The following is a 23,545-nucleotide window of genomic DNA, read 5'->3' on the forward strand; positions in this document are numbered from 1 at the left end:
CCCAGTATCAAGCATCCATTCTTCCATTAGCAAAATATGTACAATGAACCCATAGTAACTTTTGGATTTCACTTTGTTTACATAAAAAAAGAATGCTTGACTGCCAGTATACACAGAGTGTTTTCTGTGCTGAAGAAACACAAGAGGGGTTTGAATTCCACAGTGCTGGCTTTGTTGGTTTTCCCATATCAAGAGCAAATAATTTCTACTGAAGCCTTGTTTTCTGAGGGAATAAAATTGAAAGGTACCAAGTCACTGATCTTAGAAGTAGCTCATTGGCAGCCAGCAAATACAAATTCACTAATAGCCAAAAAAACCTTGTGGTTTAAGAACGTACCTATAGCCCACAGATATTTCTATCAAACTTTAGAAAGCAGGGAAATTGGGCAACTACAGTGAATGCACTAGGGTAGCAGGAGCCCTGACCTCCTCTCTGAGATATTGTACTGCCATACAAATTTGTCAAAATGCAAACACAATTTGGGTTGGCCTTTCACAGTCCAATCCACTTCCTCTGTAGCTTGGAAGAATTTGGTAACGTGTGCCTCTGGGCACATTTGTAGGCCAGTACAATATCTCAGGGAGACCTGGGAGACCAGGGTTCAAATCCCCAAATAGCCATGAAGCTGACCTTGGGCCAGTCACTGCCTCTCAGCCTCATGAAAACCCTATTCATAGGGTCGCCATAAGTCAGAATCGACTTGAAGGCAGTACATTTACATTTACAATATCTCAGAAAGGAGGTCAGGCCTCCTGCTCCCCTGGTGCATTCACTATAGCTGCCCAATTTCTCTGCTTTTTAAAGATTGATAGAAATATCTGTGGGCTACACGTACATTCTTAAACTGCAAGGGTTTTTTTTTTTTTTTACTATTAGTGAATTTCTCTGCTTTTTAATCCGGGAGGTAAGAAATGGAATCCTGTTCAAGCTTGCTGAGAATGGGTTGATCATTTGCATCTTTATTGAGTTCAGTGGGATTTATTCCCGTGCAATCATGCTTAAGATAGGTAAAACTGATTGGGCTGGGGGGGGGGAGAGGGATGGCTGGAGTGGGCAGGGAAGAGGGAAGAGGAGCTCTCAGGGGAATAGGAGTCTCCTCTCAGCACCCTTCACAAACTGCACTTCCCAGGATTCTGTGAGGGAAGTCATGACTGTCTCATATGAAAGCAATGTCTGGTATGAGTGTGCCCCCCTGATTAGTCTAGCCAAGCAGCTGTGAGTCTGGCTTTTAGAACACTGACAGTTGGTTCTTACTGAGCATGCCAGATATTTTCATTCAGTTCAATGCAAAATTATTAAATTAATTAAAACTCAGCCAGGCATTTTTTAAACCTTTAAACTGCAGAAGATGAAGGTCAGAGTATGGGAGGTCAGTAACAGGATTACAGGTACTCCATGAACATGGCTGATTTTTAATGAATTTCAACAGATTATGCGAACTCTGAGAGAAAAAAGTCCAAAAGCCATCTGGGTTTTCTCTCTCTCTTTAGGCTTTGGACTCTCAATTCTTTCTGTTTTGTTTATTGCCATGAAAATTGAGAGGGTTTTTAAGCAAGTGTTTCTGAGTTCAGGACTATAAATTTTGTAAGGTTTTATTTTGAAATGAGCTTATGGGAAGTATCAGAATGGCATGGGGGTATTTTCAATTTAACATTGCAGAATGTGAAAAATCCACGCTGGCTGTAGTATACAGCCACTCTTGTGGCTGTATAATACATTAAATGTATCAAAGGAAATCTTTTTATCTCTGATTTTAAATGGGACATGCCCCAGTAACATAAATTTAATCTTCTTGAGAGGTGCCACCACTGAGTGAAATATGTTCTCTCCTCTCACCCTATTGCTGATTTTAATTTATCTCACTCATGTTTCAGATTATGATGTATAAGAAATGAACTGAAGTACAGAGAAACTCAAAACAGAACTGAAAGTGTTGAGTGGTCCACAGAGGCATTCAGGCCACTAAAATATAAATAAGCCCATCCTCATATTTAATATTGTGACCTGATCCCCTTTTTTCTTTTTAAATATGCAAGTGAAAAGTAATTGGAATCATTTAGTGAATTTAATATGAAATTCTGACAATAGCTGCTTCTAATGACTTTGGGTTCTGTTCAGTTGCATACCTCCACTGACGGAATGCTCTTTGATTCAGGAGAAGTTTCTGTGAGTGGAAATGGCATGGGGAGGGGGGAGAAGAAGAGGTGATTTTAAGAAATTACTCATTTCTCCTGAATCCCCTAACACAGCCTCCCATGCTGTTCCTAAGGGTCTCCCAATCCTCTGGAGCAGATTGGGGAGGGGGTGCACAGAGGCTATGGAGGGAAGGGGGAATCCACAAAAAACACCCGTTTCCCCCTCCCCCCTTACTGATAATGGAAGCCTCTGCTGATTAAAGAACCTTCTATCAGTGGAGGGACACAACTGGATGCAGACCTTTATTCTAATGCAGCCGTTTCACATGCTATGAATGGCAATGCGTCATTCCCAGATGTATGATACATGCAGGAAATGTATGTGGCTTTGCTTATAACACCTGTTTCTTTTGTTTGTTTTCAGGGAAACAAACATGCATTTGCAATACCGCCCTGGGCTCCTGCTGGGAGGAAGGGCGGGATATAAATCAAATAATAAAATTAATAAATAATGAATAAATAAAATAAATACAAAAAAATTATACTTTAGTACATACATGTAAAATGCTTCATAAAATGTATGAAGTATATTTTGCAAAACTGGTAATGTAGTTTGAAGGGTGCACGTTAAACTGGTCATATGATTGCTTCCACATGAATCTAACTTGTAACCATACTGATATTTATGGCATCACTGCAAAGTTGCCAAAAGTTAATTGAACAGCCTTAAGATCTGACACATAAGTAAACAGATGTGATCGGGCATACCACACCATAACATTACACTGGCAACTGCAGAGATAATAAATAATAACAATACCAACAATAATAAAAATACTGCCCTAACCTCCTATCATTCTGTCAGAAATAGCTAGCAACATAATTATATCTAATAAATTATAAGAAAAGCCCTGCTGTATCAGACCAAAGATACATTTAGTCCAGCTTTCTGTTCTCACAGTGACCAACCATATGCCTGTGGGAAACCTGCAAGCAGGACATGAATGCAACAGCACTCTCCCCAACATCTGTTTCTGGCCAGTAGCCACTGATAGTCTTGTCTTCCATGAACTTGTCTAAACCCATTTTAAAACCGTCCAAGTTGAGGGCAATCACTATATCTTCTGGTAGCGAATTCCATAGTTTAACTATGCATTTTGTGAAGATGTACTCGCTTCATACTAAAAAGTGACAAATACTGAAGCAACGGGGCAAAAATGTATCAGTTGAGGCATAGCAGGCCAATGATTTATTCTTAGGAAATACAACTCAGCAACAATCTAAGATTTGGGTAAACAGAAACAAATGAGGATTCCAGAACATTTAGAGGGTGGACTGAGTGGCTAAGGGAAAGAAAGGTTGGATAAAGCCAGCTGAAATGGGAAGTTTGGGCTGACACTTGGCTACTGCCATCTTTTATAGCCCCATTTTCATACACAGTCTGTACACAGAGCCAGTGCTGGTTAGAGTGTCAGAGTAAGACTTGGGAGTCAGGGATTTGAATCCCTACTCAGCCATGAAGCCCACTAGGAAACTGGAAGGCAGGGCTGATGGGACTAAATTAAGGGATCATATGTGATATGCAGTTCAGTGTTTATTTACAGTCATGTGCAATGGCTTAGCAAGACCATGCAAATATGCAGGCTCCTAGAGAGGAACCTGCAACCACTGTCTTCCTCTCCTGTCCTTTTTGCTGCCATAAAGCACTGAACTAAGCAAAGGTTTGGTTTAGTGTGCCATCCAAACTGGGGCTCATGGTTAAGCTAACTATTCATAACCATGAGCTGCAGTTAAGAAAAAAACCTTGGCTACAGCTCGTGGTTAATGAGAGCTTATCCATGAATCTCTGGTTAGACATCATACTAAACCAACCTTTGGCTACCTTAGTGCAGTGGGGGGGGGGAACAGAGAGGGGCAAAGTGCCTGCAAGCTCTTCTCTCCAGGCCACTGTGTTTGATGAGGTTTATATCCTAGTTGAGTGTGTTTCAGGTTGCAGCCTTAATTTCAAATTTTAAAAATTATTATGCACAGCCATTTATATCACGAATGGAAAAGATATGACATACATTTTTTTTAAAAAACCTCTAACCAGCAGAATCTACTCAGTATGCAAACCTTTTCTTAGAATGTATCAAATGCTGTATATTTCAGAGGGAGAAATCTGTATTTACTTTGAGCATGATATTAGAAGTGAAATGAATGATTTTGCTCTATTTTATTACCTCTGGTATATAGCAGTTTGTATCATAAATTCATTGACCTCGTCTTAAATTATCAATCCTGTAAGACAGATCTGATTCATTAATTCTTAAGTGACATTATTTCTACTCCAGTAATTTTTACTGTATGGAAGGGACAGCATGCTGTATCCGTGGCATAACGTGGAAGAGAGGGAGAGAGGACTAGTTATGTGTGACTTTGGAGTGCTGAATAAAAGTCAGTTGTATAAAGACTAGATATTTAGCTCATCAGGGAAGTTCTCAGAAATTGATTTATTGCAGTTACCCTCAATATCCTTAATTAATTGTATCTAATGATAAAATATACTGAATAGTCTGTGATCGATAATGTGAGTGAAGTAGACCAACATGAGCATTTCTTTTACCTCAATGAATTATTAAAAGCGGGAGAAATTTTGAGAGAATTTGTGAAAAGGTTTTCCAACCATTTTACAGGAGAAGAGAACATATTTACTTACCTTAATGTGAAACAAGAACCCATTGGGAGAAGCAAATCAATAGAGAAAGCACCAAATCATTTCAATAAACCCTTCAAGCAATAACTTATAAAATAAAATAATTAGAGAAGATATAATCTTCTGGATTTGCAGTGCAATCATATGGTATGTATGCTTACTCAGAAGTAAGTCACATTTAGTTTACTGTTTATTATTTCCAGTAACTGTGTATAGAATTTCAGGCTTAGGCAATCCAGTGCAAACTCATTTAGGAATAAACTCTATTGGATAGAGTGGGACTTAAAACTGACTAAATATACATAGGATTGCACTGTCTCTGTGTTTGAAGCCACAGCACAGTAAGTATTTTACCCATAAAATTAACAAGTTGTTTTGTAAATATAGGTGTGGGTTGCCGCTTTGCAATCAGGCTCCAAACTGGAGCAGCCTTACAGTTTCTGAGGAGGCTTGTGGCAGGGTAAGGGAATCTGTGGTCCTTAGTGGATCAGAGGAACAAATGTTTTGCTTTAGAAATGTTTTCATGGACTAAAACTGCCCCTTCCAAATCCCTTAAAACCTTTGGAGTAGATTCCTGACTGCCAGGTTTGCATACTCCACTAGGAATATTTTCAGTGGCTCCAGGAATGGTCTTCATTAGGGAGTCACATCTTAAGACAGAGATAAGCCCAATGGAGGGGTAGAGTGGGTGCTAGCCATGTAAACAATGCTTGCAAATATTTTTGAAGTGAAAAGCCTTGATTAATACATGTTTGGGTTCCAGCATACCTGGCAAATTGTGTGTGTATTCTTTACTTGGGTATTTCTACCCAAGTTCAAAATAGGTGCTCCCACATACTCTTGAATGTCAAGAACTGACATGCTTCATTTCAAAGAGCAGTGTGAAAATCCATGCACAGTTAAACATTCAAGTTAATCTGATAAAACTCTACAAAGCCCTTTATTGTCCTGCTCTTTGTGCTACATACAAAAATCAGGCTTTCTCCTCAGAACACTTACTTACTTACTTACTTATATCCCAGCCTTCCTCCCAGAAGGAGCCCAGGGTGGCAAAAAAACCCACTAAAAACAACTAAAACATTTTCAAAATGAAAGACTTTAAAACATATTAAAACAAAACATCTTTAAAAACATGAGACTTCCTCTCCACATGCTCCAAGTGCAAGTGAACTCTCTTCTCAGGCAAACCTTCACCATAAATATGAGCTTTGGAAATCACTGAAACATTTTTTTTAAAGCATTAAAACATTTAAAAAAGTAATTCTAACATAGATGTCTCTACTTAAAAGGCTTGTTGAAAGAGGAATGTCTTCAATAGGTGTCAAAAAGATAACAGAGATGGTGCCTGTTGAATATTTAAGGGCAGGGAATTCCAAAGGGTAGGTGCCACAACATTAAAGGTCTGCTTCCTATGTTATGCAGAACAGACCTCCTGATAAGATGGTATCTGCAACAGGCTCTCACCTGCAGAGCACAGTGATCGACTGGGTATATAAGAGGTAAGACGATCTTTCAGGTATCCTGGTCCCAAGCTGTATAGGGCTTTGAACACCAAAATCAGAACCTTAAATGTAGCCCGGTAACTAATGGGCAGCCAGTGCAATTTTTCCAGCAGCACGGTAACATGTTGGGGATACACTGCCCCAGTGAGCAGTCATGCTGCAGCATTTTGCACCAGATGTAGCTTCCGGACCAACTTCAAGGGCAGCCCCACGTAGAGCGCATTATAGTAATCCAACCTGGAGGTCACCAGAGCATGGAAAACAGTGGTCAGGCTATCCCAGTCCAGAAACAGCCGCAAGGTCTTGTCAGCCGAAGCTGGTAAAAGGCACTCCTAACCAATGGATCCAGGAACATCCCCAGACTACAAACCTCTTTTAGAGGGAGCATGACCCCATATAAAGCAGGCAGTTGACCAATTATCAGAACTTGGGAACCGCCAACATACAGCGCCTCTGACTTGCTAGGATTCAGAGTCAGTTTACTGGCCGTCATCCAGCCCACCACCAAGTCCAGGCACTGGTCCAGGGCTTGCATGGCCTCTCCCAATACAGATGTTACAGAGAAATAGAGCTGGGTATCATCAGCGTACTGCTGACACGTTGCCCCAAATCTCCTGATGAGTGCTCCCAAGGGCTTCATACAGATGTTACCGCATTAGGGATCAGATGGCACCCTGCGGCTCCCCACAGCTCAGCTGCCAGGGGGCCGAAAGACAATCGCCCAATGGCTACTAGCTGTGATGGCTGTGCTCTGCCACCCTAGTCAGAGGCAGCATGCTTCTGAAAACCAGTTGCTGGAAGCCTCAGGAGGGAAGAGTGTTCTTGCACTCGGGTCCTGCTTGCGGGCTTCCCCCAGGCACCTGGTTGGCCACTGTGAGAACAGGATGCTGGACTAGATGGGCCACTGGCCTGATCCAGCAGGCTCTTCTTATGTTCTTTTGTTCTTAATACTATTCTCTGAAAACAACTCTGGAGGAGGTGCCTCTGATACCCATCTCACCAGGTCAGCACAGAAGGATACCATGGTCAATGGTATCAAAAGCTGCTGAGAGATCAAGAACAACAGGTTTGCATTCCTCCTGTCCTCCTGATAAAGGTCATCCATCAGGGCAACCAAGGCTGTTTCAGTCCCATAACCAGGCCTGATTGGAGTAGGTCAAGATAACCTGTTTCATCCAAGAGTACTTCATCCAAGAGTACTCCAAGAGTACCACCACCTTCCCTAAAAAGGGGATATTTGCAACTGGGCGGTAGTTGTCACAAACTAATGGGTCCAGGGTGGGCTTTATCAGGAGTGGTCGGATCACTGCTTCTTTCAGGGCAGCTGGGACCACTCCCTTCTGCAAAGACCTGTTGACTACACCCTGGATTCACTGGGTCATACCCTCTTGGCAAGCTTTAATAAGCCAAGAAAGGCAAGGGTCAAGAGGACACATTGCTGGCCGCGTTGTTGCAAGCACCTTGTCCACGTCATCAGGCCACATCAACTGAGACTTATCCCAAGATATTGCAGCAGATATTGCACTGGACACCTCACTGGGGACTACAGTAGATGTGGATAGGGCATCAAGATTGCTATGGAGGCAAGCAACTTTACCCTCGAAGTGCTTGCAAAAAGTTCACATTGGGTATCTGAAGGGTCTAAAACTCCATTTCCTGAAATTGATGTCAACAGATCCCTGACAATATGAAAAAAGCTCCACTGGACGGCTACTTGAGGATGCGATGGAGGTAGAGAACTGGGCCTTCTTTGTTGCCCTCACCACTACACAGTAGGCATGGTTATGAACTCATGCCCAATCAGCCTCACAACACATCTTTCACCACATGTCCTCTACCCGTTTTCCAGCCTGTTTCATTGCCCTGAGTTCACTGGTGTACCAAGGTGCAAACCAGGCTCCACAATGTTGGAGAGGGCACTCAGGGGCAACTGTGTTAGAGTCTGACACGTCTCATTGTTCCACAGCATGACAAGGGCTTCATCAGGGTCACCTGCTCTATCTACTGGAAACTCCCCAAGAGCATTCAGGAATCCAGTGGATTCTATTAGTCTATGGGGGCAGACCATCTTAATCTGTTCACCATCCCTGCATGGAAGAATTCTAAACTTCCCCAGGAAGTGGTCTGACCACACAATGAGGTGACATCCACTCCCCCATCTCCAGACCATCCTTGAGACAGCCTCATGGTTGTCATAGAGGCCATGAAGTCCCGAGCTGGAACACTAGAGGCAGCCTCAGCATGGACAGTGAAATCGCCCAGGGCTATCGTTCTGGGCTCCTCCAATACCACAGCCAAGATGGCCTCCACCAGCTCAGTCAGAGAAGAGTGGACGGTACACCAGCAGCAACCCTAGTTACTGTCTCCTTGGCCTGACATATGGTGCAGGCCCTTACAGCCAGCTCCAAGACGAAGTGGTTTCCTGGTAATTCTAAGGACCACAGCAAGCCCTCCCCCCATCCTTGCAGTCTGTGTTGGTGTTGCACCGAGTATCCTGGTTGACACCGCTGGGTCAGAACAACTCCCCCCAGCTCACCTACATGGTAATACATACCCTCATCTATGATCGACACCCTCATCCATGATTTGATCATGGATGAAGGTGTTCTTATTGTATACCGATCTGTCGTTAAACAACAGCACACGTAGGCCAGTGGTCACAGCAGATGACCAACCAGGAACCAGTCCATGTGAGGAGTGGGAGTGAGGAACAAGGCGTAGATAGCCTTGCCCTTGCCTTCCATGGTAACTCATTAGCTCCCGATGGTTATACCTCCCTCTACCCATGATCACTGCAATGGGGGTGGCATCACCCATGTCCCTCCTTTCCAAGACTCCTGAACACGATATAGACACAACAAGAGCCCACCAACAAAATCTGCCAGAACCAGTTGTCCCAGTATGGCTCTGGGAGAATTAGGAGCAACCAGATCCACCCAATAATTTTCATACAGGGCATATCTACTACCTCCCTCCGTTTCACACCCAGAGAGGGCCAGCCTTTTGTCACTTGCAGACTCTCAATCTGAAGGCATCTGGTGACTTTCTCCTATCACACAGTTCACTGCAGAGGTTCTCACCCTGTGCAGGAACCACACATGCACTTTACACCCTCCTACTCTTCTACATTGATTTCAAAATAAAATAGAAAATAAAAATAGAAGGGGGTAGCACTCTTGCTCTTGGGACTCCCCAAGGGATTACTCCTTTTGGTGTCACCCCTTTGGTGTCACCCCTGCCGGCAGAAGACCCGCCACCCAAGGGCTAATAGCCTTTTATGCCCTCTGACCCAGCCAGGAGATGATGCAAGAGGCTGCAAGATTAACTGCAGCCTCTCCCTGGATTCAAGGTCAGGCAGGAGGTCCCAGTCCTTACAGCACTTGCCTCAGGTATCTCAAGAGACAGCAAGCCAGGGGACCAAGCAAGTAAGCGCCCAGATGCTCAGATACTCACTCCAAGGGCAGGTCTTCTCCAGTCCCCCAGTGCTGAAGCTTCATCCAGCTGATATTTAGATTTTGTCTGCTTCTTATGAAACCTCAGACAAGACATGACTTGGCTTAGAGTTTAATAGAGCAAAGCTGGTTACATTGCTAGTTATTCAAGTGAAAGCACTATGCCATAGTATACAAATCAGTTCTTCCATATTTATTCTCCATATGCTAGTAAAGCAATTTTATATACTGTATTCACAGTGTGTTCACACTCATTAAGACATCATGTTTGTAGCCATCAGCTTAATATCTAGGTCCCCCCCCAAGCTATGAATGTTTTAAGGATAATTCTCTTCTTAGAGAGGATGCACTAATAGGCCAAAACCCCTTGCAGTTTAAGAATGTACCTATAGTCAACAAATAAGAACATAAGAAGAGCCTGCTGGATCAGGCCAGTGGCCCATCTAGTCCAGCATCCTGTTTTCACAGTGGCCAACCAGGTGCCCAGGGGAAGCCCGCAAGCAGGACCCGAGTGCAAGAACACTTTTAAAAGCAGGGAAATTGGGCAGCTATAGTGAATGCACAAGGGGAGCAGGAGACCTGACCTCTTTGAAATATTGTACTGCCCTACAAATTTGTAAAAATGCAAACACAATTTGGGTTGGACTTTTACAGGCCAATTCACCTGTATAGCTTGGAAGAATTTGGTAATGTGCTTCTGAGCATATGGTGAGTGGTGGCAACATCTCCAAAGATGGAGAATTCCATTTTTGTATGTTTGTTGGTGTTCTTATTTTTGCTGTGTTACTACTGTTTCTACAGAGAGTCTAACCTAGAAAATTATATTTCTTTCATTATTCATTATAGAAATCTGTGTCCAATTTATTTTTATTAATTTCAAAGCCTTTTTATTGGTCAATGTCATATGATGGTGAAGATAGCCTTTTGTGTTTCAAACAGGAGGTTATGTTCTATTTCTATTCTGGGTGCATTAACAGTTGAATCTGAAAGTGCAGGTTGATGTAAAATCAGACTGATTACAATATGTTGCTACTTAATGAATCCAGCTGTTGGAAAAAACAAATTTGGCCTGCCCAAGATGCATGTTTTCAGCCTGCTACGCTTAAACCACTTCACTTAAGGAAAGGTGGACATGGTCAATCAAAAACATAGAGCACACCTAGAAATTTACTAGAATATATTTCACCTCCCACTCTTTTATCTTGTGCAGACTGAGACACTCCTGATGTCCACTGGAGACTATTCTGAAGAATAGTCAGTGCCATTATTCCACAATGGTTTTTTGAGTAGAAATTTTGCAAAGTGTTGCTGTACACATATTCACAGAAGCAAAAGAAAATGATTTACTATAGGAAACTTCACTGAAATTGCTAAGTAAATCAAACATTTTTAAAGTCAGTATCTGAACTACATCAACTGTTTTAATATTGTTGCTTCCTCCCTGCTAAAACAAGATCAGCCCAGCACATGTCTTGTTTCTGTTATTTGGGCTGATTGCAGATGTTGCTACCAGTCACCATATGCTCAGAGGCACGTTACCAAATTCTTCCAAGCTACACAGGAAGTGGATTGGACTGTGGGCAGGGGAGGAGGAAGAATGAAGAGGGGAGAAGAGGAAGGGAGAGGAGAGGAGAGGGGAAGGAGGGGAGGCAAAGGAGAGAGAGAGAAGGAGAGGACAGAGGGAAGGGGAGGGAAAAGGCAGGTCTGATCATTTGAATGCTTATTGATTTCAATGGGATTTACTCCCATGCAATCATGCTTAGAATAGGAAAACTGACCATGGAGGAGGGGGAGGGAGAGGTGACAGGAGAGGAAAGGAGGGGAAGGGGATTGGAAGGGGAGGGGGAGGGAGGAGCGAAGGGAGGGGGAAGGGAGGGGCAAAAGGGAGGGTAAAGGAGGAGGGAAGGGCAGGTTTAATCATTTTCATGCTTTTGGGGTTCAATGGGATTTACTCCTGTACAATCATGCTTAGGATAGGTGAAACTGACTTGGGGGAGGAGCAGGGAGGGGGAGAAAGGGGGAGGTGAGGATATTGGGTGGGTAGGCACTGGGCAGAGGAAAAGCCCCTTTCCAAAAGGAAAACATTATGAATGGTATCATTCTTTTTCAGGGTTTCCCCCATTTTTTTATTCTACAGCAGGCACATGTAGTTTCCTACCCAAATTTAACCAAAGCTGTCTCTGGCCACATCCACACCAGACTATTATTTCACCTTAGACAGTCATGGCTTTCCCCAGAGAATCCTGGGAAGTTTAATTTGTGAAGGATGCCGAGAGTTGCTAGGAGAGGCCCTATTCCCCTCACAGAGCTACAATAGCTAGAAGAGAGGCTCACTGTTAAACCACTCTGGCCACTGGTCAGGGGAACAGTAGTCTCCTAACAACTCTCACCACCTTTCACAAACTACACTTCCCAGGATTCTTTAGGGGAAGCCATGACTGTCTATAGTGAAATAAAGGTCTGGCATAGGTGTGGCCCCCTTATTATCAAAGTCAAACAGCTGTGAGTCTGGCTTTTAGAACACTGACAGTTGGTTCTTACTGAGCATGTCCGATGTTATAATAGACTTCAATGTTAAATTTCTTACATTAATTAAAAATCAGCCATGCATTTTTAAAAACTTTTTTAACTGCAGAAGATGAAGGTCAGAGTATGGGGCAAGCTCAGTAATAGCTTTACAGGTATTCTGTGAACATGGCTGATTTTTAATTGATTCCAACAAATTATGAGACCACTGATAGAAAAAAGTCCAACAGGGGTCTGCATTTTTTCCTCTTGTTTTACACTTTGAACTTCCGATTCTCTCTGACTGTGTATCGCCATGAAAACTTAGAGGGTTGTTAAGCAAGTGTTTCTGAGTTCAGGACAATAAGTTTTGTAAGGTTTTGTTTTGAAATGAGCTTATGGGAAGCATCAGAATGGCATGGGGTAATTTCAATTTAACATTGTGGAAAGCAAAAAATCCATGCTGGCTCTAGTATACAGCTACTCTTGTGGCTGTATAATAACATGGAAAATAATATGTAGTATTTCAGAATGGTGTTTATATCTGTCCAAGTCAGTTCTGTGGTGGCTGAAAAGGCTGTTTGATTTTCTTCAGATCCCTCTTGCACACACCCTCCTCATTATTGAACCAGAGCTGCACACCTAGGTCAGTGCTGTACTACCAACATGGTAACTTGTGCCAGCTCACAATGCCAGGACATGACACTGTGTTGCCCCACAATGTTGTAATCCAGGGGTAGCCAATATTGAGTCCTTGTTAATGTTGGATTCCAGTTCCCATAATTCCTGACCAATGATCATTCTGCCTGGGGACAATGGAGTCCCACATCTAGAAAGCGCCACTTTTGCCACCCCTGTCCTAAGCATTTATTTGCAGGTGCAGCAGCTCAGGTTTGCCATTTTAAATAGCTTGTGCATATTTCAACATGGTTAATGTCTCTCAAACTTCTCATGCTGGGAAAATTTAAAGGAAGGAAAGGTGTGTTTTGATATACAAAGGCACATCTGGAAGGAAATCACTTCTGTTCTAAGTTGGATTCTGCAGTGAACAATTAAAAGCAAAGAAAGTTCTCCTGGAACAGACAGCAATGCTGTTTTAGCATACCCCTGCACATCAAGGATCAGAAATCCCATGCTAACACAGCTGCATGGTCCATAGCAGTCTATATGTCATCTCTGTCAGGTATGTGGAGCATGAGCCAGTGCTCACTGAAGCCCTGGTTCATGAGGACAGCTAGTTAGGACTGTTAAGTAGATCTGATACATACAGTTAGATCTGCACAGATATGCCTTGAGGATACATCTCAGTAAGGACCAAATCATAGAATGAATGTGAAACCTTAGGAGTCAAATTTAAGTATGTTTTAATCCCACCAATTTCAAAAATATAGAGGCTACAATGGTATGCACACTTGCATGGGAGTAAGCTCTACTGAGCATAGTAGAACTTACTTCTGAGTAAATATGGTTAGGATTACAGTGAGAGTTAGATAAATGCCCATTGAAATCAATGTGACTTAAGAGTGCTTAATTTTGTTTGCATCATGTCCATGCTTAAAAAATATTTTTTTAAGTGTCATCACCATTTCTGATAAAGGAAAGCTGAGAGTTAAATGAGATGCGTAATCAAATGCCCAGCATATGTTGTTTCCAATTTGTTTATATGGCCAATGGTTATTGAAATTAAATTAGCTATTTAATGCTATAATTTCATAATCATTATCTTAAAAAAACACACGCAAGAGATGCTTTCCCAGTTTTGGATATTAAAGGTGTACATAGGGCAATGCTTTCACATGGCCATCAACTGAGTACATTTATAATATTTAGCACTAAACACAGTCTACAGAATTGAATAAATGACAAAAAATTGAAAAGTTTTGTTGCTGTGTATAAAAAAGGCACTGAAAATTCTGACATCTGTTTATCTGTTTATAGCTATGGAAAGATTACTCATTTTGATTCTTGTTTAAAATACCATATGAAGGGAAAGTCATTGTGCAAACAAGAGTCATATTTGAATTGTAGATCATGTCTCCACCATCTGTGAGAGCTGTTAGTGTTGCAAAATTAATGTGTTAATGAAATCACAATAATTTCTCTGAAGAAATGGATTCTGAAACCTAGAATGACTATTTTTGAACTTTGGTTTCTAGTGGCTTACAACTGGGAAAACCTTTCACAGCTTAATTAGTTCTGCAGCCTTATTTACTTTTTTTAAAAATGGCAATGTCTTCAGCACACTAATAGCACAGAAAATGACTTGTATTTTTTTTGTAAGGCTCTAATAATAAGAGTTTTCCTTACTTTTTGAAAAGTTGTTAAATAAACTGTTGTCTGCCAAGAAGTTATACAAAAGTGACTAGTGAAGAAGAGTGGGCAAACAGCTTGGAAAATCTTTCCAGCTTGTTGAAATATCACAGCTTCAGAATATTTGAAATTCACCTAGATTTTATTACTATTTCCTACTTAATATTTGGAAGACAAAGCTAATGATGTATGATGCTTTTGCATTTTGGGTACCATTTAACATAAGCTCTGTTATCTGCTGCCTTCAAACAATTTAAAATGTGAAACTGTGTAGTGCCTTATTATAGATGATTTGCACTCAGTTGTCTCAAGTCATTGGGGTCATTTTGCAAACGATCTTATTTATGCATATAGATGTTCAACATCTCAGTATCTATGTGACTGGTTCAGCAGTACCCTAATGTGAAAGCCATACTCGATAACAGAGTTAAGGCCCATTGAAATCACTGTGCTTAAGCACTCTTAGTCTACAATGCACATTTACCTGGTACTAAGCCCCACTGAATTCTGTGGGTTTACTTCTTGAGTAGATATTCATAGGATTGCACTGTTAATGGTATACTGGATTTATATATACTATTCCTAACATTTATATAATGCTTAACAGCTTGTTTACTTGGAAGGAAGTCCTACTGTGTTCAATGGGACTTACTTCCTAAAAAGTGTATTTAGAATTGCAGCCTTAGACTGTTCCATATGCTCTTTTTGTTTCAGTCTGTACAACAACCCATGAAATAGGGAAGTATTACTGTACCCATGTTGCAGATATGGGGAGAAGTACTGAGCCTGCTTAAGGCCTCTTGGACTTCAATCTTATTCAGAGTTATGTAAAGTAAATCCCATTGAATGCCATGAGGCCTTCTTCTTAGTAAACAGGCATAGGGTTGGTGTATTAGTGAATTCATGGTAGAGATAAATTTAAACTGAGGATTTCCCAATTGATAATGCAGTCTCTTACCCTCCAGAGTACACTGTCTCTATTATATATATTAGCTTATTCTTCAGTTGAAAACAAAGGCACTAAAAAAAACCCTTTAAAATAAAGATGCTGTTCCAGAATCTCATGGGATAGCACACAAATATATTTACAGTACTATGTCTTCATATTCTAAAGTATCTTAGGTGAGAACTATATCAAATATTTTAATAGCATGTATACATAAGACTTTATTGAGCATGTATATGTAATGTTAGGTGAACTATATTTTTGGGATCAAAACATGCAGGTTTCATGCAATATACTTTTCTTTGATAATTCAGATGTTTAGAAAGCAGTAATGGAAAGTAAAAAAAAATTAATGCAAATGACAATATAAAGAAGAAATCATTTTTTTCTTACCTGTTTTGATTTTGTTACTGTGTTGTAGGTATGTGACTGGTGTAAGCACATAAGACACACAAAAGAGTATCTGGATTTTGGGGACGGGGAAAGAAGGCTTCAGTTCTGCAGTGCAAAATGTCTCAATCAGTACAAAATGGACATTTTCTACAAAGAAACACAGGCCAATCTTCCAGCTGGACTTTGCAGCACATTACATCCTCCAGTCGAAAATAAAGCAGAAGGCACTGGAGTGCAGCTGCTGACTCCAGATTCTTGGAATATACCGCTAGCAGATGCTCGGAGAAAGGCCCCATCCCCAGCGTCTGCAGCTGGCCAAATTCAAGGTCCTGGACCATCAGCATCTACCACTGCCTCTCCGCCTGACACTGCCAACTGCTCTGTCACTAAAATCCCAACGCCTGTTCCCAAATCTATTCCCATCAATGAGAATCCAAATATTCCACCAGTTTCTGTTCAGCCACCTGGTAATATTGTGCCTCCAATTGGTGTCCCACCTCGAAGCCCTCCCATGGTGATGACAAATCGTGGGCCGGTACCTCTGCCCATATTCATGGAACAGCAAATAATGCAGCAAATCCGCCCACCATTTATTCGAGGGCCACCTCATCATGCCTCAAATCCTAACAGCCCTCTGTCCAATCCAATGATTCCTGGAATTGGTCCACCCCCAGGTGGTCCTAGAAATATGGGCCCCACTTCCAGCCCTATGCATAGGCCAATGCTGTCCCCTCATATTCACCCTCCAACAACTCCAACCATGCCTGGAAATCCCCCAGGTTTACTACCCCCTCCACCCCCGGGTGTCCCTTTGCCTAGTCTTCCCTTCCCTCCAGTAAGCATGATGCCAAATGGTCCTATGCCCATGCCGCAGATGATGAACTTTGGCTTGCCATCTCTTGCCCCATTGGTGCCACCCCCAACCCTTTTAGTGCCATATCCTGTCATTGTTCCTTTACCAGTTCCTATCCCCATTCCTATCCCTATTCCTCACATCAATGATTCCAAGCCCCCAAATGGCTTCTCCAGCAATGGAGAAAACTTCATTCCAAGTTCATCCACTGATGCAACTGGGACAAAGCCAACCAATAATTCTGTGTCCCCCAGAGATTCGAAACAAGGGCCTTCCAAGTCCTCTGACTCAACTCCAAGCTGCTCAGGCCAGTCCTTAAATCAAACACAAGTGCATCAGGAGCATAGTAAAAATGAAGTTGTTGATTTGACTGTGAGACCTACTAGTCCGGTGAACAAGTTGGGTTTTCCTACAGTACTACAGGGACCACAGGATGGTGTGATAGACTTAACTGTAGGTCACAGGTCTAGACTACACAATGTTATCCACAGGGCTTTGCATGCTCAAGTCAAAGTTGAAAATGAAGCCAACAGTGTTGTAAATCTGACTTTTGGTAGCTCAGATAAAAGGAACTGCAATGACTGCAGGAACAATTGCAGCCCTACTGAAGCAAAAACTTTACCTTGTAGTGACCCAGTTCACTGTGGGCCCATCACGCTGCCGTCTGGCACTTCAGAAAATAGTACGGCCGCAGGTTGCAATGTCATTGTGAATGGCACAAAGGGCCCAGAGGTTTCTAAGAACCCAGAGCAGCCCCAAGAGCAGAAAAAGTCTCAACCTCTGGAAGAATTGCCAGTGAGTGAGCTGGAGTCTGTCAAAGAGAACAATTGTACATCGAACTGCCGTCGAGAAGGAGAATCTGGTAAGAAGACTGGGGAAGAACCCCTGTTTGGGGGAGACAAACAAGATCCCAACCTTAACAATCCTGCAGATGAGGACCATGCATATGCTTTGCGGATGCTACCCAAGGCAGGCTGTGTCATCCAGCCTGTGCCAAAACCAGTGGAAAAGACTGCTATTGCACCATGCATTATTTCAACACCAATTCTCAGCACAGGGCCAGAAGATCTGGAGCCACCACTGAAAAGGAGGTGTCTCCGAATTCGAAATCAGAATAAGTAAAGGTTTGTGTAATCACTACAATCTTCTGTGTGAGTAAAATGAATTATCAGTGTTTTCAGGTAGGAGTAAAGCACACATGGAGGTTGCCATTTGTGAAACTGGGAAAAAGATTCTGGTTTATTTATGCACCAAACAGTCATTATTTATGTTTTGTCTTTGTCTTGTGACACCTTTGTATATGTCTGTTTTACATCCATCAGTAGTACATATTCCTTTATGCTCACGGAATACTCTCTTAGAACTCTAGCAGTGACGACTATAGTGTTGCTTGTATCTTAACAAATGGATTTTTTTCCTATGCCAGTGTACATGACCTAGTGTACATAGCTAGTCAATAACAGCAATTCAGGACCTCTGAGGTTAACTATCACAATTTACCTTTAGAGTAATTCACACTGAAACAATTCACCACTTGTTATTAACTAAAATGCAAAAGCATGCTTCTTAGGCCCTCATCGTTCTTCAAATGTACAGGGTTTAAGGTACCATAAGATGAAATTACATTAAAGAACACTTCTATGAGCTTTGTTAGAGTGGAGATAAAAGTTCATATGTTTCTTACTATTTTGGTTCTTACCAATGCATCCCAGTACAATGGGATCACATCTCTATCACTTTGCTCCATTTACTGAGCCCTTATTGTACTGTTGTCACATGCATTTTTAATTCTTTTTGTCTGGGGCACAACAGCATTCAAAAATAACTATTAAAACAAAAACAGGTCTTTGAAACAGTATAATGATCAAATAACCCTCTCTACACATTTGTATTATTGCTGTAATACATATTTAAAGGAATGCTTAATATGCTAGAAGTATAATTTAGATTCTGAACAAATTAATGTTCTGCTTTATTTATTTATTTATTTATTGTATTTATATACCGCCCCATAGCCGAAGCTCTCTGGGTGGTTTACAACTGAATAATGGGAAGAGTTCCAATCATTGCTATCGCTAGTCGGGCGGTATATAAATTTAATAAATAAATAAAATAAAATAAATTGTGTATCATCAGCAAGGAATTAAAATCAGAAACCAAAGTGAGCAAAAAAGAAGAGAGTCCCTGGATAATTAGGGGCTCTTGGCTTGCCTCAGTTTCATCTTATGATATGGACTGCTACACACTATATATATATTTTCCAACATGGAAACAGCAGATACTCCCATTCATGTGTAACTGCAGCAAGAGATGCTTGTGCAGTTTTCAGGCATGATGGCATATGCATTTTGCTTTACATGCTGCTTATCTATGTGCTGGAGACAAGTGCCGAGTCTTTGTGTGAGCAAAGCAAAGTTGTTCTTAAAATAGGTGAAGGTGGGTAATGGTCAGAATGCATTGCAAGCACAAAGCAAGGAGCCTGCTGGTTCCATAAAGCAGGGTCGCCCAGTTGCATTTGGCATAAGACCCCTACCTCCAAAAGGTGTGTCCTGGTGCTTCAGCAAGAGAGACACAAAGGCAGTTTGGAAACACCTGCTCAGGACTGTTAGAACTTTCCGTTCTTTGTGCTACCTCCCACTTCTGCACCAAAGAATTAAAATTCCTTAAGTAAATCAATAAGATTTCTGCAGTTATGCTTCTTTTGCACTGTTGGCTCAACTAACTGCCTTATTCTAAAGCAAGCTTTTGAATTTTTGCAGAACTTGGATTATTTTGGTAAGGAGCCATATAGTAACAGGAAGAACATTGGGTGCAGAAGCAAGAGGCAAGTAGCTACAGGGGACAGAAGCAACCGCCTCTGAACACCAGAGGCTTCTGCAGACATCTGGATGTTTTTGAATGTATAACCACAACTCATGAGAACTAGAAACTTGGTTTCCTTTCTCTTGTTTGGAAGGGGAAAACACTGAATACAGAAAGTCCTCAGAACTTAAATTCTGGGCCAGGCACAATACAGAATTCCACACATGTGCAATTGGGCAAGATGAAACAGGCCAGGCTTTGGCCCATCACTTTAGGTTGTGGCCTATAAAGTTTGCAAATCCTGGCTCCCTCACACAGGTTTTAACACCACCACAGCAGGTTTGGGGATGGGGGTAAAAGAAGTTCAAAGTGCTCTTGGCTGCTGGCAACGATATGCAGAGGGTAGGATCCAGATTCCAGTCCAAAACAAGAGAAGGCAGGCTGAGATGAATGGTTTCCAGTTTATTCCACATCTTTGCCCATGGTGTGGGCAGGTGCAAGAGGCAAGTGGGGGGTTCAAAGTAACTCCAGCAGACCAGAGTGTGCTGGAAGAAGCAGCCTTCTAGAGATGATAAATTCCAGATGTCCTTCTCATGAAGGAATTTGAGAGGTTCCTACAGGCCTCCCTGGGGAGCAGGTAAGTGGAAAGGCCAGGAGACCTTGGGACTGAGATGTAGTAGAGTGACTGGAGTACACAGGGGGCAGAAGGGGCTTTGAAAAAGAAATTGTTTCTCTGTGTTTGCAAACCAGATGTCTGGATTTCTGATGCTTCAAGATTGATTCACTTCAGTATTTGGGTGTTTCTATATTGAGTTGCTCTGAATTTCTTTACAAAGGATAGTTCAGGGACTGGACAATTGCAGTCAAGAATTTGTTGTTTTGTTCATTTTGGTTTAGTTAGAGAGATGGGAGATTAGGGAATGTTTCCTTAGAAAGCACCACCAGGCCCCCCCCCATTTTAATGACCTTTCCACTCAATCAGGTTTTTGCACCATTATACATTTGAGGCAAATGCTTGTATTACTTCTGCAACACAGCTTTGTATAGCATAGTTTCCAAGCACTTAAAGTGTAATATTTTATAGCTCAGAAAGCAGAATACTTCCTACAGATCATGCATTTGTTTCTGTTGTGATTGCTGAGTGTGATGTAGCTACTAAAGTGACATGGGTTCTTACAAGGTATCACTTGTGTTGTATTTAGTTATTCATGTGGCTGAACTGCTGCCCCATGTCCTTGCCATTTTTAAAAAAATTGATTAAATTTATAACTGACAGTAAATGGTGAAAATAACATACATAAATAATACCCTGCATCGTTCTACCTTCCCAGTTCCACAAGGGAAGCAAAACACCATACGGTGTAATTGAAATCACAAGCATATGTCTATAGAGCACACACCAGCACACATACTGGTCTGGTCTTAACCATTCTAGTTTATGATAATCCATGAAGTTTAGAAAAGATGCCAGTTCTCCAAGAATTTGCTGTTCTTAAATCTTCTACCTTTGGTTGAGAGTCAAAGTAGATGGGGTGCTACAGATCTGTGACAGATAGCCTGTCTTAAAAGCAGCCACTATGGGGGCTATTAGATTGGGACAATGGTGTTGGAAGATGTAAGTTAACCCTTCCCTCTGTGCTACTTTCCTGATCTAAATTCACATATGGGTGTGTGCATGCATGCATGCACATACACACACAGTTGCTATTTGGCCAGTTACGTAAGATATCTGGGTACGTTTGATTTCTCTAATGGGGCAAGAAGCAGCTAGATCGGGAATATGGCACTGAGGTAAAGTTTAAACCTGCCTTCCACCCAGTACTACAGTCCCAATCCAATTTAGGCATCTTTGCAGTTTGTTTGTTTGTTTGTTTTAAAGTAAGAGATGGGAAGTTCACAGTGCAATCCTAGATAATTTTCTCAAAAGTAAGACCCATTGTATCCAGCAATGCTTATTCCCACATAAGTGTGCATAGGATTGTAGCCTCAATTGTGGATCTCTCATGTCTCCTCTATGATGATGATGATATGTCAGTTTCCTTGCAAAGCAACCCAAAGTAACTTACAATAAGATTCAACCAATTATAATAAGCCCATTAAGCAACAAACACAACACAACCTAATAACAGATCAGTAAATAAAGACAGTCTTGCAAGACCTGCCACATTAAAAGAGGCCATTGATACCGAAAGCCCTTCAAAATTAAGGGCCAAAAGCCCAAGTAAAAAGGTTTTTGCCTGGCACCTAAAAATAGATGCCAGGCATACCTCCCTGCGGACAGCATTCCACAAGTGCGGAGACAATACTGAAAAGGCCCACACTTGTGTTGCCACCTTCTGTACCTCCCTTGGGGGGGGGCACATGGAGAAGGGTCTCAGATGAACTCAGGGTCCGGGTTGGTTCATGTGGGGAGAGGTGTTTTTGAGGTACTGGGGTCCTGAACTGCATAAGGCTTTATAGGTCAAAACCAGCACTGACTTGAGCCCAGAAACTAATTGGTAGCCAGTGCAGTTGTGCCAGAATAGGTGTTATTTGTTCCAACCATCCTATGTCGATTAATAATCTGGCTGCTGAATTCTGCACCAGCTGAAGTTTCCGAACCATCTTCAAGGGCAGCCCCACATATAACACATTGCAGTAATCCAACATAGAGGTTACCAGAGCGTAGACAATTGATGTTAGGCTGTTCCTGTCCAGATAGGGGTGCAGCTGGGCCACCAGTCAAAGCTGATGAAAGACACTCCGAGCCACTAGGCCACTTGAGCCTTAAGCAACAGCAATGGATCCAGAAGTACACCCAAGCTACATACCTGTTCCATCAGACGGAGTGTAACCCCATCAGAGGGAGTGTAACCCCACCCATTCAGTCTAGGGAACCACCCAATAACAGTGCCTCAGTCTTATCTGGATTAAGCTTTAGTTTATTGGCTGTCATCCAGTCTATTACCAAGGTAAGGCATCAGTCTAGCACATCCACTGCCACACCTGCAGATGTAAAGGAGACGTAGAGCTGTGTCATCATCAACATATTGCTGAAAACAAACTCCAAAACTCCAGATGACTCCACTCTACAGTTTCATGTACGTGTTAAAAAGCATGGGGGATAAAATTGAACCCTGCGGAACCCCACATTGAAGGCTCCACAGGGCTGAACAATACTTCTCAAGTACCATCCTTTGAAAATGACCATTCAAGTAGGACTGGAAGCACCACAGAGCACTGTCACCCACCCCCAACTCGGATAATCATTCCAGAAGAATACCATGGTTGTTGGTATCGAAAGCCGCTGAAAGTTCAAGGAAGATTAATAGGGATACACTCCCCTTATCTCTCTCCCAATAGAGCTCATCAAACAAGGCGACTAAGCCAGTTTCTGTGGCAAAATTGGGTCTAAACCGTACAGAAAATGATCTAGAAGTTTAGCCTTAAGTCTGTCTTACCACACAACTGCAGTACCCCATGCAACTGTGGCACTTCTTCATTCACTAAGTCACTGTTCTTCAACCTTGAGTCTCCAGATATTGTTGGACTACAACTCCAATCATCCTTGGACATTGGCTAAGCTGGCTGGGGTTTATGGCAGTTGTAGTTTGACAACATCTGGGGACCTAAGGTTGAAGAACAGTGCACTAAGTCATGTATAGGTGCCTGGGAGTTATTTCATAATTTTGCAGGAAGTAGAGATTAACTATGATATCTGTCTATATACATCTTCCTCTATCTAGAAATATAGATACCCTTCCAATCACCATTAAATAATATCAGCCATAGACTTAAGTGGAACATTATATCCAGATTGGTACACAATAAGAACATACTTATCCATTATTTCATCATGGATGAAGGTGCCGATTTGGTGTGCATTACTTGGATACTCCATACAACATCAGCACAGGCTGCAGGGACGTGGGGGGAGGAGTTGCTGTGATCTACAAAACTTCCATCTCTGTC

General features: G+C 42.0%; 1 protein-coding gene across 6 annotated transcripts in view; it reads left to right on the forward strand.

The window, feature by feature from the left end:
* The window catches only part of SOBP (sine oculis binding protein homolog), a 262,570-nt gene that overhangs the window by 216,678 nt on the left and 22,347 nt on the right, over nt 1–23,545 (forward strand). For 5 of the 6 annotated variants that reach the window (XM_061623522.1, XM_061623525.1, XM_061623524.1 and 2 more), the window contains one exon: nt 15,968–17,916. In XM_061623522.1, the coding sequence (XP_061479506.1) occupies nt 15,968–17,914 (1,947 nt within the window). In that variant the 3' untranslated portion in view covers nt 17,915–17,916. Of the gene's footprint in view, nt 1–15,967; nt 17,917–19,551; nt 20,746–23,545 lie in introns of those variants that run through there. The other variant, XM_061623523.1, reaches the window with a different exon arrangement.

The sequence above is a fragment of the Rhineura floridana genome, chromosome 4 (genome assembly GCF_030035675.1).
Source record: "Rhineura floridana isolate rRhiFlo1 chromosome 4, rRhiFlo1.hap2, whole genome shotgun sequence".
NCBI classification, from domain to species: Eukaryota; Metazoa; Chordata; class Lepidosauria; order Squamata; family Rhineuridae; genus Rhineura; species Rhineura floridana.